The following is an 18632-nucleotide window of genomic DNA, read 5'->3' on the forward strand; positions in this document are numbered from 1 at the left end:
TAGGAAAAACTGGGAGTTTTGTACCGGAATAAGGATGCAGAAGTACTGCTTCGTGCAAAGATCTTGTTGCCACCTTGGATACATCACCGCAACAACACATGCTGAACAATGGATAAGGTGATCCCCATGGAATTGACAGGCTAAAACATGTAAGAGTTCAAACCTCGTGTGGTGAGGTCAAGGCCACTTTCTATATTATGCCATGTAATGAACAGAAAGTAAGAGTCACAAGATGCTGGAAAAAAAAAAAGTTTTTGTCCAACATCATTCGTAACTACACCACAATCTGACAAGCCTCGAGTAAAGGAGGAACCGTGCGCAGCACAAATGATGCAAGGGAAAACCCTTTTGCTAGACAGGGAAAGAGTTAAATGCCAACAACCCCACTGGTCACAGGATTATCAGCAGTAGAGGACAGCCTGGAAGGATTCTTGACATAAGTCTAAGTCAGACTTGCATATTAAGACACTGCGGGTACACTTACTCGCCTTGAATACTGAGGACTAGGTACTATTCTTTTTTGGTCCTGAAGAAACGCCGCTCAATCCTTTTGGACGTCTAAAGCATGAAACATGTCGACCTGCATACTGTAGTAAATATGTTTTTAAACAATTTCACTTTGAGAAGTTAGAAACATTATCTTCCATAACTCATGTCCTTTGTTTTTAACCTTGACATAGGCATTCTAGATAGTAATAAAGTATTTCTTCACATTGCCTATAGTCAATTTTAATTATACATTACCCAGTCCTTCACCACACATCACTGCAGTTTTGAGAATTTCCCTGTAGTTAATATCGGCACTTTCCAACAAAAGATCTCTGGCAAATAGCCTCTTTGTGGGGCCCGTTGGGCATTACAGCGCAAGCCCGTCAAGGAGCAGGGCTGATGATGAAGCATGCCACCTAATGGTGGGTGAGGGCTCTTGCTTCTATACAATGAAGTGCCTAGAAGTCCTGGTAGTTCTCTCCTTGTTGGGTTACAGTAGGGCTATATATTTCAGAAAAGTGTATGCTGTTGTTTTGATTACAGAGGGCAGGAAACCACACGCTCTCCAAATGACCTCATTTTTTCAAATGTAAACACTTACGTGTTCTTCACTGAAGACGAAACTCTGGCATCTGTGACATCACCCCCCGAATGAACATCGACTGTTGTATCCGCCATTGTTCTTTATCAATGACCTAAACAAAAAAAAGAGAACACATGAAAAATAATCAATAGTTCCAATGCAATATTTCAGAAAGAAAAATACAGTATAGCCAGGCATGCATTCAAAAACCTTTTTTTTTTTCTACAACGTCCTTGGATAGGCCGCCATCATGAGAGAAATGGGAAGGGAGTCAATATACTGCAAGTGCCTCCTGTGAACATAACAAATTTCAGAGAAGGCAATCACAAAGTGCTGGGGGACAGGAGTGGTGGATTGGGAGGGGAATAGGAACTCTAATTGGCTGACATTGGTGGGCATGTTTCATTGGGGGCCCGAGTGTTGCTGCAAGGTGCCCTTTAGGTAGGGTTTGAGTTCCTAGAACTGCAGTTTGGTGGTCTAGCTGCTCCCAAGAGGCGATGACTGCCATGTCCGTAACCACCACCTCACCTGCCCTCACCATGCACCACAAGAAGTGATTCTACTCTGGCAGCTACGTATTGTGTCCAGTTCTCCCATACTGTAGAGGAAATAAGCATCATTGCCTTAGGGCTTATAGCTTCACTCATTCTACTTTCCATCACAGATAAGACTGAATATTTACTCCTATTAGAAGCAGGAAAAGAATCTGCACCTAGGTTAGGCCTGGGAAGAGATCATCCCGAAAATTACTTACCCATGGAACTTTTCCCAAGACTTTATACAAGCATAAAGGCTTGCAGTCGTGAGTAATCCTATAATGTTTTGAGAACCCACTTTTTTTCAAAATGTACATGGAAAACTATGGGGTAGGTTAACATATTAAATCACTCAGATTTTATGTTAAGCAAATCCATGCCTAATCCTCTCTTTGTATGTCAGACTGTGTTTGAATGCCTACACATCCTCTAAGATCAACTCCTCCACCTTGTTACAATACCTGAACTGCCTTGTGCCTAATCCTACTTCACCTCATTCCAGGTCCTTTCTCAGCCAGAACAAAAGCAACCCAAGACGTATTTCACCCTATTTGGACCAATTCAGTCGTTCGGGTGCAGCTTGGTTCTAGTGACACAGTGAGCATAGGACCCACATATGGGCACTAAGGGCATCATTATGAAAGCTACATAAAAGTGTTTGCTAGAATTTCAGCCACTGATAATTACTCCGGCTGCATCCCAAATGCATCTTTTTTTTGCCCACCATGCCACCTTGGATTAGACTTGGCCTGGAAGTTCAGGCTGGAGTGTTCCTACTGGAGGAGGGGCAGAACTGACTTGCATAAGGCAGGTCTCTTTGTAGAGTGACACTGAGGGTGAAAAATGATGATGTGGAATGCTGCCCAGAGCGATCAAATCTGGCTGAGATTCATTCAAGCGTTTCTTCCATCACCCTGTTATTTTTTGCAGTAGATACCCTAAGTGCAATCGGTATACCCAGATGTGGATTCCATGCTCAGTGTGCCATAGGAGTCAACAATACCTCAGTGGTGAGACCTAAGTAGGTTGAAACTGGTCAGGGTTTGCTTGAGTTCCATCTGTGGGGACCTGGCTTGGCAGTGTAGGAGTGTTCTTATAGAAGCAGATTCAAGACCGATTTGCAAAAAGCAGGTCTGTGTCTATAGTGCCACAGTGGTGATAAACGACAGTCTGGAATGAGGCCCTGAGAGACTGTCAGTGGCAGAGAATAATTCAAACATTCCTTGCATCACCTTTTTGTTTTTGCAGTAGAAGCCCACAGCCGAGGAAAAACGTGGTTATATTTACATGCAGCTGAAATGCAACAGATGTGGTAGGTCTATGTCGAATTCACTTGTGGTAGTAATTTTGATGCGCCAATTAAACAATGCCAGGTTTATTTAATTTGAAATACATTCACATCACGACTATGCTTCACTGATACAAGGCACGCCTATGTGAATGTTCTAAACTCCAATACAATAATATGAGTAAGTATTCTTGAATTTTCAAGTGGTTGACAATTTGTTAGCAGAATGTATGAACACTAGGAAGAGAAAGAAATGATAATCTCAAAGGGAATAGGGTGAGGCTGAACAAATATTTGTGAACTCGATACATACTGTGTATTCAAGTTGTGAGTAAATATTGATAACAAAGGGGAATCTAGTAAAAGCCCTAGAGCAAAGCAAATGAATCAAGACAGACTCAGCACCTGCTCAGGCCCAGTTCAAAGAGTCCAAATCTAAGCTGGACAGAAGGGGTAAATTAGCTGTCGCTGGGAGCTGATTTGATGCTAAGGAGCTAGAATGATTGCACAATTTGCTATCTGCCTGCAGCTATATTAGATGGGGGAAGAGTGCGGCAGAAGCATCGGAGCAAGCCATTCAAGACGCCAAGGAGGAAGGAGTATCACAACATGCCACTGGGGAGTAAGGCTAAAGATTGTAATATCGGTGCGCCTCTGGAGTATTTGGCCTAAAATACGATATACCAGGCAAGATTCAGGTTCATAACTTCTCTGTGGTGGGCACAAGTACATGCATAAACAACCCAGTCATAAAGCATCAGTTAAAACATTGAAGCAAAAACCAAGGATTCCGAATTTAAGGCAGGCAAGTTAGTGATGGGAGGCACTAACATAGAGAATAATCTAAAAGCATAGCAGAGTTAATGGGGGAGTGGGACAGGTTCAATGGTATACAGACCGTAATCATTTAACAAACCAAACAGACATCATAAGTGACTTTAGAAGGAATGATGCCTGCACCAGTCAACAAAAATGCACATGGCAGAAAGACTGACTCCAAGAACCGAGGTGCTATGGCAGACAGTGCGTGTGGTGTTCCTGGCACTGGCACAGCTGAGGGCTTGGATTTCATGAACTGAGGTGCACTGATGGAGCTGCACCCGAGGTCCCAGTACTGGAGCAGCAGAGTGTACTGACTGCAAGAACTGAGGTGTTCTGGCAGACAGCATGGGGTGTTCCTAGCATGGCTGAGGGCTTGGAGTGTGAACTGAGGTGCACTGATGGAGTTGAGTGGGATCAGTATGTAGCAGAAATGGGCACTACCCTAAAGGATTGCGGAGCCCTGGTAGAGCTGGGTGCCTAGGCTATAAAGAATTACAAGCGATCCTCCATCCGTGCTCTCAGCACACAGGCAGGCACACTTGGTAAAGAAAATTCAAGCCCAGGAAGGGCAGAGCCCAGGCAGCTAAGAGAGGGTGCTGAGAGCCCACAAAGACCAAATGTGACCACAATAACATCCTGATTTATAGCCTTGTTTACATCTAAACTCAGAGGACAAATGCTCTGCAAATGAAAACAGGAAGCTTCCCTAGACAGAAGCAGGAAACAAAGTAAAAAAAATAGTCCCGTACAGACCACATAAACAGAACAAAGCATAATTATACAGTAGTTGGTCACTGCTCCCACACAAGAGGAGGGACAAAGAGGCATGCCTGACCATTAGCAAGCAAGGATTTTTAAATGACACCGAAACTAACAAATGAAATAGCTGGAAGCCTACAGAAGAAGTATACCTAAAAGGATACAAGAGGTCGAACGCTTACGCTCGACCTGAAAACTTTAGAGCAAACTTCATAAAAAATGAAAATATTCCATACTGCTAATGTTCATCACCCTATATTAAAATTTAAAAACACTTTGCTCCTTGACACTACATTTTACAGAATGACCGCGCTTCCGTTTCCCATTCTGAAGTTCAGGCCAAAACAAAGATGAGAGATACCATTTTGAACCTGATTTTAGAGTTGAGAGAAAGCTGAAGTCTATGATGTGATAATGGTAAGTTTTTCTATGGAGGTGTTGTTAAAAGTCATTGTATTGGTACCAAAACAAATTAGCACAATGAAGCTGATGGGGTATTTCAGGCCATCATGTATAAGCTTCAACAATCATCAAATATCTGTGGGGATCAAGAGAAGGCATAAGAAAAATCATCATCTAGCCTAAACAGATCACATTCCTCTAAAAAAATAATGAGACATCAACAGGGTAAAGAGAGAAAACCAACGTTTCCGTTAGGAAAGCACACTATGGGGACAATGGTGAAGAGCTTCCTTGTCCTTCCTCAAATTCAGACAGAGACTTACCAAGAGTACACTACTATTTTCTTCCCTAAGTCGGACCCTGAAAGCAGTGCTATAAAAAAAAAAGTCTGTAAATCCTTAGTGTTGGCTGTCGTACTTAAGACTGTCATGATCACTCAGGATGCAAATGCTGACAGTTTGGAGCTTAGTCAATGACTCTTCCCTGCTCCATGTTGGCTCACACCACTCCCAACATCTGAGCAACGAAGTGCTAGAAATAATTGTTGCACGTCATGGATTCGCATACTTTAAAAATGTGCTTCCCTTCCTTCTGCCCTCATATCAGATGAAACTTTTTGACGATGTGCTTCGATATGGCAAACTGCCAGAGGATCTGTGTGGCATCACCATGTCTGTGATTTTAAAGCCAGATTCGCCCTTGATGGATTGTGTCCCCAAACGGCCAATCTCTCTTATTAACGTTAAAACCAAAATTTTTGCTAAGATCCTGACAAACCGCCTGCTGGCTGTTAGCTCATCTCTTGCGCACAGAGATCAAAGCAGTTTTGTGACGAAGTGTGGGACTCGCCACTTTTTCCGATGCCCACAATTCACGCTGGACTGTGCCAGCTTTCTGGGTGGACCCAGTGCCTCTGTTGTGTTGGACTTCAAGAAGTCCTTTTCTTTCTGCCCATTGTCTGATCACTATCCATGTCCTGGAGTACATGAATTTTGGCCCACTATTTCGGAAATATGTCAGAACCCTATATTGCTCCCCATGCACCCAGGTATAGGCGAATGAAGTCCCCCTCCCCTCCTTTCTATGGAGCTTGTGACAGGGCAGGGGTGACGCTTGTCACTACTCCTCTGTGACCTGGTGATCGAGCCCCTTGTGAAATGGATTTGCTGTGAAGCATAGAGAAGGGGTTAAACAGGGGGAGCCGGGACAAGCATAACATGGCCTTCTACGTTCTCCATGGCACACCACACTGTTTAAGATGATCTCTCTCCCACATCTACTATACGTATTACAAAACAATCCATACGAATCTCCTCACTGTCCATAGACAAACTATAACACTCGGTGACGTCCTTTCTGAAGACTGGAGGCCCGGTGCAAATAGTCTTCATGAAATGCGTAATATTGCCTTACAAGGGTAGATTTGGACTAGCCAACTTCACTTTATTACTGGCCATCCTAAATCACCTCCATCAACAACTGGTAATTTTCAGATTGCGACGTTAGATAGGTAAAGTCTCTCTGAATTACCTTTGGATGGGTTAGGCAGGAAAACCCTCCCTCAGTCACCTGAATTGCATGACTATGCTGGCATTGCACCGGTTTGCAAAACACTGGGAAGGAATCCCCACCAGTGCGACTACTGTGCCAAATTCATCTTTAAGGCTGCAGGATGCTTCCAGAAGTATGGTAAGAGATGGTGCAAATGGACAGCGTCATTTCTACAAGTTTTTGGACTATGGTGGCATATTAGAGCGATTGTGATTTTTTTTTTTTGCTTGAGTGTGTTCAAAACCAATAAAAAGAGTTGTAAATAAAGAAATTGAAGTACCTGTATTTGGCAGAAAGATGAAAAGCAAACATTCTGATATTGCCACAGAGAAAAATATTAGGAGATTCGATGCGTCCTACCAGTAACGAACATATATTTCATATGGGACTAAGTATTTCGTTTTATATTTTCAACCAATTGTTATTGTGTTTTTTTGCAAAAGACTCGACACACTAGAGTCATATGCCCACCTACCGGTCTCCAGTGACATACGTCCACAGAACAGAGTATCATGTTAAACCTCAGTGAGAATAGCGTTTCTACAAAGTCAGCGTCAAACGTTTCATTTTCAAGCATCAATTTCCAAAAAGGTTTACCAATATTATATTCGCAGCAGTTCTGACGAGAAAGTAGAATATTTCGCAAATTAGGTTCTGCCTACATACCCAGAACCTCTGCATCCGCAAATCACCCACGTGCCTGTTAAGGCAGCGAGTGCGGGTCTGAGTGAGCGAGAGCAGGACGGGTAAGTGGATAGATGGCCCGAGGATGCGTCAGTGTTTCCTATCCAGCACTGGAAGGCGCTTCCTCTCCTCTAGATAACACTAGTTTCTCCGTCTCGTATATTCAAGTCAAGCGGCCCCAACCATTTCAACACTTCCTCTTTAAAAACATGTTTGGTTGGTAAAAACGATACGCGCCGATCACCAAAAAAAGTCACGCTGCGAGCTGTGACTCATCCACACTGAAGAGAGGTTTCCAGCCAACACAGAGCTGCATCCCACGTGGCGAGTCCACGATGCAAAGCTTCGCAAGGATGAGGTCATTGTAGTTTCATAAAGGGGTGAGATCAGCGCCTCGAAGAATACACATCCCAAGGGACACTTACCTCATGCTCTCGTAGATGCTGCTCTCCTGATTTCCCTCAGCAGTGATCTATGTTCTAAGGTGCGAACACGGAAAAAAACTACTGAATTTAAAGGCTACTAAATAGAACCGTTTCTACACATGTCGGTACAAGCAATAATTGATGGTATATCCCAACTGACAAAATAAAGTAATGACCAACAAACACTGGCATAACCGATATGGCACTGGCAAACTAGTGTTAGGGTAAACATTTATTTATTTATTGCAAGCATATGCCGCACGGATAAAAAGAAAACATGCTGCCACCTAAATGTGGTGGGCCTTTGCTTGCGCAAAACATTTTAATTACAAAAATAAAATTAGCCATTCCATTACCGTACTGCCTAGCAGGCTGGTGTACTTGGAGGAGATATAGAAACCTTTTTTAGTTTTAATGCACAATACAGAAACATGATTTTTATAGATGCAATAAAGGGTACTATTGGCTTTGAATTACTTTAACATGAACATACAGTTCAGAGGCACAATGATGATAAAAACATGAGACCGGAAAGAAAAGAAAAAGAAAAAAGAACTGGCAAATTGAAGTACTGGTCAAACTGACCTTGCACTAAAGTACGCTTCTCTTATAGGAGAAAAGGCCCATGTGATTTACAAAAATGCCATCACTGGCAGTGCGACAGAGTGCATGGCTGAAGTGGGCTGCCCTGCTGCCACCTAAAGTAAGCTGTGCTGAGCAGAAGCAAAATGTGAAGGACAGATGAAGAAATCGAATGAGGAAGAGAGCTGCCCCAAAGCCCATCTATGTCTATGCATTTGTTTGCATTTTTTATGTAGCATTTTGTTTAATACATAAAGCTGGTGACATTTAAACCTGGCCTCTGTACCAGTACAGCAGGACACCTTCGGTAGCTCAAAGTATATTATTTAAAAAAACAAAAACACATGACAATGTTGAAGCCAGCACTGCCTCCTTTGTAATGCTTTATTTTTATAGCTAGCGGGGCTGCAGCAACACAAAGGGAGGAGGACATGGGGGTCTGGGGGCGCAGACAACAGCCTGTGGTATCTTCAAAACCATAAGGACTGGAAAGGTGGTTCACAAAGCTCCAGAGTCCTTGCAGCCTCCTCCAGTCGTCAGTGGTACCAGACCACATACCAGGGATGTAAAAAAAGAACCTCTAAGTCCTTTTTGAGAGGAGAAAATAAGGGATACAGGCACCCTGAAGGCAAGGAATGGGTGAGGAATGATGCTGGGTCTTGATGTCAGAAGCTGAAGAAACTGTTTCTCTACCCAGACATGCTTCTGGCTTCTTTACTGGACAGCTGGGAGGTGGTGTCCTTGAAGATCCTGAGTAAGCTCTGTCCCTCGAGCTGTCATTAGGCAGGTTTGCAGTCAGCTAGGCTTTGTGCAGGTCTTCCTGTGGATGAGTGACTCCTTCTAGGAAGCACAATTCATCTCCTCGAGTGGAAGATATAGTTTGTGTCTCCTAAAGTCACAGCAACGAGGCTGTTCTGCAGAATTCTCAAACTTAAGCCAAGTATGACAGAAGATTGGCAACCCCAGAGGTTTGCTTCTGGTCTGATGTCTTTTATGATCCTGCAGAGGCACACAAATACCAATGATAATGATGAAAGAACGAACCAAGCACAGGACATGGTGTCCATTACTGACATGCCTCTGGTGGTTAGTGACAGAATGCCTTCCCTAACCAGAATCTGCTAATTCCAAAACGTGTAGACTCTTCATTCCTGGAGGAGCATCTGGTCCCTGTTGATAGTCACATTTTGCCCGCATTCAGAGTTCCAACTCACACAGTTTAGACTGGTCCAAGTGTGAGGGGTATCGGCCACAGACTGCTTACCATATCTACTCCTGCTGCCAAGGGGATGGAGCATAACAAAGAAAGTGGCAGCTGGTTGTGTTTCACACAGGAAGGGAAACCTACAGTGGACTAAGAAAATGTATTTAACGGTTTAAGATAGCACTCAATAAATATGTGTGTGTTTTAAACTGATGACTCTTCCACTACTGCCATTGGCTAGTGGCTCTTTGTTTGACGCAGTTTGAATAGCTACGTTTTCAAGAGCTTTGGAACAACTGTAAAGAGGGTTTTCTCCTCAAATCAGCTCATAGAGCATTTCTGAACACAGAACCTGTGACAGAAAAGGACGGTCACTGAGCACGAATTGTCTTGAATCTCAGCTTTACGGCAGAAGAGCATTTTTGCTTACAAGCCCTCATTGTGCACCAGAAACAGTGAGAAATCAGATATGGCTGGATGATGAAGCAATGCCTTGTAAATCACTGCCAGTTTTAATTTAATTTTCGCCCCAGTTGCAAGACAACCTAAGTTGATGAAAGCAGGCGTGATGCGACCTATTTTCCTGGTAGAAAGACGTTTGCCTCTGGAATCAATGGTTGCTTTGGGAGGATTTTAGGCATGAAGAAGCAGTCCTGCGGGAATATCATTTCCAGAGCCTAAGCAGGACCGAAACAAGGCGTGAACTGCAGTTGTCAGAAGATTAAGGAGCAGGGACTGTTCAATCTTTTTTAAGAACCATATATGCAATGTAGATGGTGTAATTGCTTTGTTTGGAATCATGGTCGCGAGTGAAACAAAGGAAGCTAACAAGGATGCGGGACATTTGCAGTTTCTAGTAGTTCAGGGAGAATTCGATAGGAATGGCCTTTATGCTTTGGTAAGAGTAAGATTAATTCAGTCTTTAGGGGGGCTGAGCTAGAAGAACTCGGGCATCAAGGTTGTATGTTCCCGAGTGCAGTGCTCAGGGGTAAGGATGCCTTGCTACAAAGAGGTTTTTAGACAGGTGCACATGTCACTTGCATGATAAAAGGGGAAACCTGTTCCTTCACATTATTCGGTCAGCAGTTGAATATACAGGATGGAGACCACAGGAGTTTAGACAAAGCCTTGTGGGACCCCACAGGTAAGTGTGGTGAGATCTCAGATAAAGAAGATCATGTGCACAATCTCAGATCAAAAGAAGAGGAAGGAAGGAAGCCATTGGAAACCTGAACCTTTGGTTCCCACTGTATGTTGCAGCAGGTAGACAAGACAATCGTGGTCAAAAGTATCAAACATAGCTGTGAGATCTAGGAGAACAAGAAGATGGGAGTGTCCTCCATTAAGAATTAAGAACATTATCCTAACTTTTAATGTGGCCTTTCCTGTAGTGCCCTGAATGTAGACGGTTGTGCCGACAGCTGAATAGCAACGCATTTTCCACATCTTTGCTCAAACAGTAAAGCTCATGTGCTAGATGGTTGTTAGGGCATGTTTGGGTCAAGGTAGGTTTCTTTATCAATGGGTTTATTTTTTATGATAGATCAACGTGTAGGGAAAATACTTTGTTCAAGGGATGTATTTATAAGTGCTTAGAAGAAAATTAAACAAATGAAGGTTGATCTATAAATACTTGCAGGTATTGGATTATTGTAGGATGCTGGTGGTTTGAGAGTTCTGACGATTAAAGAGAATTATTTAGTGCTGCTAGGGGTAAAGTGGTTCCCCAGCCACCAGGTACAAAATTTAATGGAGTGGGACAAGAAGGGTGTAAACTGGAAACTGGCATATCGAAGGACATCACTTGATGTCCTAAATCAGGGTGAAATTATAGACAGTCTCCACAAAGACCTACATTTATAAAAGAAACATGTGCGCCTTCACTAACATCTCATTATAACCTCTACCTAGCATGAGTTGGGAGAAAGTTGACCACTCTGACTCAGAGAATAGCTGCAAAACTGACAAAACAAAAACAACATGAAGCAGGTAGTCAGGGTAGGGCAGCACAGATTTCCCAAAACTATGGAGAGGACAGTTGTCCTATCACTAAAATGGGTAAACAAATAGCGAGTTTGTGGGTTTTCAAACGTTTGTTTGGTGTGTTCCAACCCTGCATATCATCAAAGGTAGCCCTGTCAAAGACAGGAATACAACCCCATGAAGGATGAAAACGGGAATGGAACATTGTCAAAATTGCATCTAGTGTACAGGAAGAGGGCTCTTAAAGGGGAAAAAATGTATGATGCCGAAAAAAGTTCCAACGTGCAAATACAGTTGTTCTGCAGTCAGGCATACACGAACACACTACATTTACCCATGCCTAAATGACTGTGTTGGATCCCAAATTAACTGCTTGCATTAGGCAAGTGCCAATTCCCTGCCGCCTATATGACTGTAGCCACAGCGGCACCTCCGAGGCGGTACATATACGATGCACCTGGAAGTTTTCCTCTAAGTGCTCTAGCACACGCAAAAATGAGTGTTTCCTCTCCTTAATTACTAATCATCTTCTAGAAAGAAATTTCCATCAGTTGGTGTTGAACGTGTTCCATGGGATTAAAACTCTCTCCGTCGTGGATGTTCTGCGACAGGTTCCGTCTTTGGCGGACTACTCACTAATCATATCACTTTCCTCTCACCACATTACTGTCATTGTGCCGACGATGGCGGGTCCTTTCTTGCTCACCTTTCAACGAGGGCCCCTCTCTCACTCGTCCCAACGGGTCTCGCACGCTGGTATTCTCTTGAAGCCTTGCTCCAACACCCTCTCTCTGACATCAGAGAGAAAGATCTACTCTTAGCAGAGGGTCTCGGAAGGATAAGGTGGGTCTGCAGAATTTGGAGGGGGGGGGGGGGGGGCGAATTGCGGGGGACGGTCGCACGTAAAATGAAAAAAAAAAAAAAAAAGCAAGTACCAGGTGGCGAACACCAGCGTCCAGAGTATGCCGGCGTTTGTCCCGCGGTGAAACGCCCGTAACTCCAGAAGGATGAGGTGGCATTTAGTTCCCGGTGCTTGGGTTAAGGCGCCAAGCTACTGCTGCCCATCTGCAACTAAGCGCACAGTCGCAGGTGTCCACAGCTGCCAACCGCGCGCTCGCCAGGGGGCTTCACATGGATAGCGCCGCCAGTCAGCGTGCCGTCCGCGGGAGGTTAGGGAGTCGTGCAAAACAGCGCCTTAAAATAGACCGGGCACATCCCGCTCTCGAGCAACCTTTGCTTAACAAACATGTTGAACTATCCTTGCTCTGTTCTTAGTTTCAATCGCCTTTTATTATTTGTTCTTCGTCGAAACCGGCAGCAGCCGTGAGCAAGCGCAGCGCGGACTTTTGAGGAAATAAACGCATTTCGAGGACAGTGAATTGAGTAAGTGCCCATAGCAGCTCAGCGCTACCTGCCCCGTGGCATAACGCACATGTTCACGATTGACACATGCCAAATATGCGGGTAGGGCAAGCTTTGGCATGTTCAGACGGCAGAGATTCCATCATGCGGCACCGAAGACGAGATAGCATTACTTTCCAGGTTATAAATAGGGAGGCGGAAAAATGTTGGCTTCTAGCCACAGAAAGGAAGTCGCTTTCACATTCAACGTTTTATAACCAAAGACACAAATCAACGACAACTGCCATGAACCAAGTGTTCATTACAGGCGATCTCACTGTTTCCGGCTGTGGCGGCAGGGGGCCGCATACACACGCACTTAATTGGAATCCAACCTAACCACATTTTACCGCAGGTTCGTTCGCAACTGTTGAAAGTCAGGTCTATCTACTAAATACGCGGCTCGTAAGGGGGGAGATGGGAGAGGATTACAAGTATACATCCTCAAGAGCCTATGACCCTTCTTCAATCTGGAAAAAAATATGCCAGAAGGGCTCGAACAGCCCCCGCGGAACAACATCGGCCATATTGATATACTCACGGATGACATTAGTGTGGGATCTGAATGTTCATTAAATTATATTTTACAAACATTGGCTAACAGTAAAAATTTAAATCGCAACAACAGATATAAATAAAAATGCGCAGCTTGTGCAGTAGGGTCAGAACAAGTCCAAAACAGGATTTTTGAAACAGCATAAGTCGTATTATCCACACGTGTTTTGTAAGATAAAACCGCAGTTTTGGCGACACTTTGCAATGTTTCCATCAGGGTGCACGTCAGCTGCAAGAAGGACGAAAGTCTTCTAACATTTACCGTAGTATTGTAGGGAATTCATTTTTACCATTTAATGGCGCAGTAAACAGGACGACTTTCACCGACTAGCCTCTGCAAAAGACACCTCCTAGGCAAACTGTTTCAGTTGTGTTTACATGGTAGACAAACATGATTTGGGTCAGTAACTTTAATGTTGCTGATCCTTGAAATTGTCTTTAAAGCAGGAGTGTCAAACCTTTGCTGTAACAACAACTTATATTCGATTTAAATCATTCTGAGCTATTAGATGGAATAGTGGCATATCCGGCAAGGGTGCATTAGTGTCCAGCAGCCATAACCTCAATGCAGCAGCCGCGCGTACCAGCAGCAATGTGTACAGATAAAAGGCTGCGTTACGTGGAATGCCTCTGCATGGGTAATACAAAACAGCCATAGGAGCAATGCCCCTGGCACCAAGTTAACATTAATAAAAGTCTATCACCACATGATTTTATCATTCAAGTGTCCAGTTTAGATACACTTTGGAAATTCAACCACTTTAATCCAAACATCAGCTGTTCTGAAAATGCACAGTTTTGTCGTGAAAAACACAGAAAACAGTTACCTACACCTCCCCACCCGCGGTATTCGTTTCCTTCCTAACAGCTGAACACCCAATAAAGGGGAACATTATATCTTAAAGTTTTACAGTACAGTCCGTAATCATGCAGCACATTTGTTCAAGCAGTATGAACTGCTAAATTATCGCTGACAGGAAGCTCTCAAGTGATAAGCAGCAAGTACTTCACTCGATTAGTAATCATATTCGTACAAGACCCAGACCCTTAAACTATTATTCTCTGCAGCAACCAGTTATTGGCACACTGCACAGTTACCTGTCCCAAGTTGAAAGCTAGGGCGCAATAAGGCGGAGGGGCAATTATAAACACTGACAAAGTCCTTCAAAGTATTAATGCATATTAATGGTAAATGCTTGACGCAGGGCAGCAGTGGTTTATAAAACTTCAAATGGTTTAGCTTGAATAAAGCTCACATGAACTATGCACTTCTGCCAAATGTAATAGATATGCAACGCCCTGTGGTAGGAAATGTTGTACATCATAAAGAATATCTTTAAAAAAAAAAAAAACATTGAAGAAGCAGCACTAAAAATCCGAGTCACATTCTGTTTAGTTGGTGGTACAATATTACATCGCAAACTTTGACATGAGGAAAGTGCCCATTTATTATCAGATAAGAGGCCCAGTATGAGCATTCCACTGGTTAATCCTTGCAGTGTATGTTCCAATATACTTCATACATTTATATTTGTAGACTGTTTTTTTTTTTGGGGCTCATTCTGTTTTAGTTTTAGGTACCCATCAGGGTGTGGGATTTAATAAAATATCTACTTGTCCATTGGACAGGCTGCATCATAATAAATCTACTGGTCCTGTAAAAGAAATCCACTTGTCTCTTTGGTGCAGCATGGTGGGGCAATTAATTATGTCAGCAATCGCATTATATATAGTTCTGATAATAGCCTCTCTGATTATGCCAGGGCTCAAGGTTTGAATTATAGCATTGCCTGCATTTTGCCAGATCTACATATTGGGACTGGAGGTAGCACTAAGCAGTAGATCCAGGGTTGGAATGTACTTTGGAGTCTGTGGAAACCAACTAACTAATGTGCATGTTTGAGGGGGTTCTCACAAGCTCTTCTTTAATCTTTTCCCATACTGAGAAAAGTTGGAAATTTACTCCTAACAAGAGCAGAGTTAAAACTTCTTCCATGGCTGGGAAAAAAATTGGTCGGAGGGAAAGTGAACTGGTAAATCCTCAACAGATTTTCGCAGGAGCAAATTTACACATGCACATTTGCTCGTGCTAAAATATAGCTCACAAATATTTTCTAGGAGTATGATTTCCTGGCCTACTTCTGTAAATTAATGTTAATTAATGAAAGCTGTAAATCCGCACTAATGCAAGGATATATATTATTAGTGCACTTTTGTGGCCTTATTTAAGAACGTGGACCTTAATTAGGTTGTGAGTTAACTAAGACCTTTTTTTTTTATTTAAAAAAAAAAAAAGTCTCTCTATATATAGACCGGCTTCACTGCGAGTGACTGCATTCCGCTGTTTCACAAGGAGCATATCAGCACAAAAAGTAGTTCTATTCAGTGCCAGCGACTACTGTGGCAATGTGTGCTTTTTGAGACCAAAAATATTATTGCTTTTCCCCAGTGTTTGTTGAAATGGTGAGGGCCTGGCAGCTCCTACAACAATAATGTTTTACGAAAACCATGTAAAACACAACACGCAGTGACAAAACCAAAAGGCTGACCGCTAATATCACAAATATTACCCTAACTGCAGACAATGCCCTCCCCTGATCCATAATGTGGCACTGTAAACTGGCAGCCAAAGGGTTTGTGCTGCAGGGGTTGGGTCTACTTGTGCTAGGGGCAAAACAAACATGAAAACTTTTTGTCCTTGACCTCAAACAATATGTCCTGGGAGTCGGGCTACAGAAATTCCACACCCCTGTAAGTTTAATTTTGCAGCTAAGTTTGGTAGTGTGGGTTTGGTTCTTGTTGTGGACTACTCTTATTTTTAAACTGCATTTATAATATGTTGTAGAACACTCAGGGTTAGCGTTCTGGAAGACTTGGATGTATCTAACCAGCCTGACGAAAAAATGGTCTGATGAACATTTCCAGTCATACAATAACTGTTGCTAAGTAATATGGAACACTGCAACGTTAGCACCCACAGGCAGTAAACAAACAAGCACGTAGTAATTATCATAATGCTGCACCGCAGACTTGTTCTGGCAACAGGTCAGATGCAATTACTCAATGATCATGCTGCCTGACGTTTGTAGCCTCAGGCTTGGTAAACCAGGAGTACGTATGTAATCCAGATGTAAAACATACGCTATATGGCGAGCAACAACACCACAATGTTTTCAAAACATGCAGAACAGGGACGAGTGAGGAAATATACTTAAAAGACTAACATTAGTCTTAAAAAGACCCACCCTCACTATGAATTACTCTTATCTTCCGTCAAATACAAAAAAAGTATGGTCAGCGAGTAAATCAGCTTGCCTAAACAACAAGGCTTGCCGAAGCTACAGTGAGGATATTTTCTGAGAGGGCTTCTGCCAGAGACAACCTCGATCCAGTTGCAAAAATGTTTTTATCATCAGAAACAGATTTATCATTGCACAGAACGTGATTTATAGCGAAGTAATATTGAAGTCCCCAAATCTTCCTCTTGCAGTTTTGTGTGAAAAATCTGGAAGTAGAAGGACAGGCATTAAGCTATCAGTAGCTGAGATTATGCTGGCCAACTACATTCATGGTGTAGTTAGAAGGCAGAATGGTACAACTTATTTAGCTGGAGAATGCAAGGGCCCTTCTGAATTAGACAAGCCCTGGGTACTAGCTAAATCAGAGGTCCTTGGGGCCTTAGCATCATGTCATTGGTGAAGAGGCTGCCAAAGAGAGTATAGTGATGCCTTGAGTTCTTCAGAGATAAACTAGACGCAGAGTCCCAGCTGCGAAGACTGCTCTGACAAATTTGTAATGACAGTAGGGATCTGCAATACAGGTGCAAAGCGCCTTTAAAGGGGAGTGCAGTGATATATATTCCTAACAATGCCCATTTAGGCCATATTCAAACCTCAGATATTGTACAGCAGTGAACGTAGACACTATACTGAAACCTACAAGGGGTCTACACTAGCAGTCACAATTGGAATGTAGTATTCATTGAGAAAAATAAAAGAATTACACCATTAGATAAAAGTGCGTGGTGTAGTGGCTCTTAATTTACATACGTAGGCAACCGGACAGGGGTGATAACTGTATCCAGAAATGAGCCCCTAGAACAGACATTTGCCTTTAGTACTGAAACCAAGACAGCAATGGGCAAATACTAAAAACATGTGAAAAACAAAAAGGATCAATAGATACCTCTACCAAAAGTACATCAAATATTATACCATCTAGTGGAAACCTCAAAAGATATTTACCTAAATTCAATGTTTTTCCAGAAGCTGGTACCCAAACCATTTTATCTTTCCATGCAGGGGAGATGGCAATTAGCTTGCTCCTGCACCACTGTGTATTCCACTTGAAAAACAATTATAACCCGATCTGTCAAATATCAAAAGTGACCAACATTTTTTTTTTTTTAAACTGGGTTCTGAAAAAAAAAAACGCTTTTTGGTACTGCAAGCAATTCATCATACTCCAAGCCATAGGTGCTTCACAAAGGATCCACCTTTATTTCTAGCTGGGTATTATGATTCTGTAATAGAGACAAACATGAGTTTTGACTTCCAAGTCATTCTTTTATTTACATTTAACAAAACAGATTGTATTATACAGACACACATTTATATTTGTTCCTAGAAGTTTAACCAGTACGTTAAACTCGTCAAACAGCAAAAGAAGAGAGAACCTCCACATTGCAAGCTTAATAGCAAGCTTGCAGAAAATAAAGAATCTTAAGGCCAGGTAAACAGATAAAAGAACTACAGAAAACAGTTTACAAAGAGAATATCCACTGTTCAACAACCAGAAATGCTCCAAACAACAATTCATTGATGTGTCTTCTGGAAAAAGTGGATTATTAGTTGGGGTGGTTGTGATACGTAATATCAGGTCCAGTTAGGTTTCTTTAAAACAAAACGTGGCTCAGTCCTGGCTACCTCTGCCACAGAACAATCAGGCTTAACTCAAAGCATTTATCAGGGTCAAAACAGTCAATAAGTAAGAAAAATGATCAAATAAACTCACTTCAGTTTATAAAATCAGTATATACTTTTATATTCATCTCCATTCTTAACACTGACTTCCTGTAAGGAAAAGTATTTTTGTTCAAAGCACCTGTACTCCGCCATAGAGCCTTACAGCTAACGAGTCCCAGATATCTTACATCCATAATTCTGGTCTATCTCCCAACTAGGAAGCTCTAACAGGACCTTTGCCAAGGTACCCAGGCTATGCCTTTCCAGGCCTGGTAGCTGCGCCTGCTCATATTTGTGCCTCTCTGCCTGAAACAAACTTCCCCTAGACCTTTGCCTAATTGAACCTTAACAAATATTCAAAAAGAAGTTGAAAACAAGGCTTTTCCCAAAGCTTAACACCTTAA

At 42.6% G+C, this 18632-nt stretch overlaps 1 protein-coding gene across 3 annotated transcripts in view; it reads right to left on the bottom strand.

Annotated features, from left to right (window-relative positions):
• CASP3 (caspase 3) overlaps positions 1-18632 on the bottom strand; it is a 154572-nt gene that overhangs the window by 103212 nt on the left and 32728 nt on the right. For all 3 annotated transcript variants that reach the window (XM_069199492.1, XM_069199487.1, XM_069199500.1), the window contains exon 2: positions 1091-1184. In XM_069199492.1, the coding sequence (XP_069055593.1) occupies positions 1091-1167 (77 nt within the window). In that variant the 5' untranslated portion in view covers positions 1168-1184. The remainder of the gene's footprint in view (positions 1-1090; positions 1185-18632) is intronic.

Source organism: Pleurodeles waltl, chromosome 1_2 (assembly GCF_031143425.1).
Source record: "Pleurodeles waltl isolate 20211129_DDA chromosome 1_2, aPleWal1.hap1.20221129, whole genome shotgun sequence".
Classification (NCBI taxonomy): Eukaryota; Metazoa; Chordata; class Amphibia; order Caudata; family Salamandridae; genus Pleurodeles; species Pleurodeles waltl.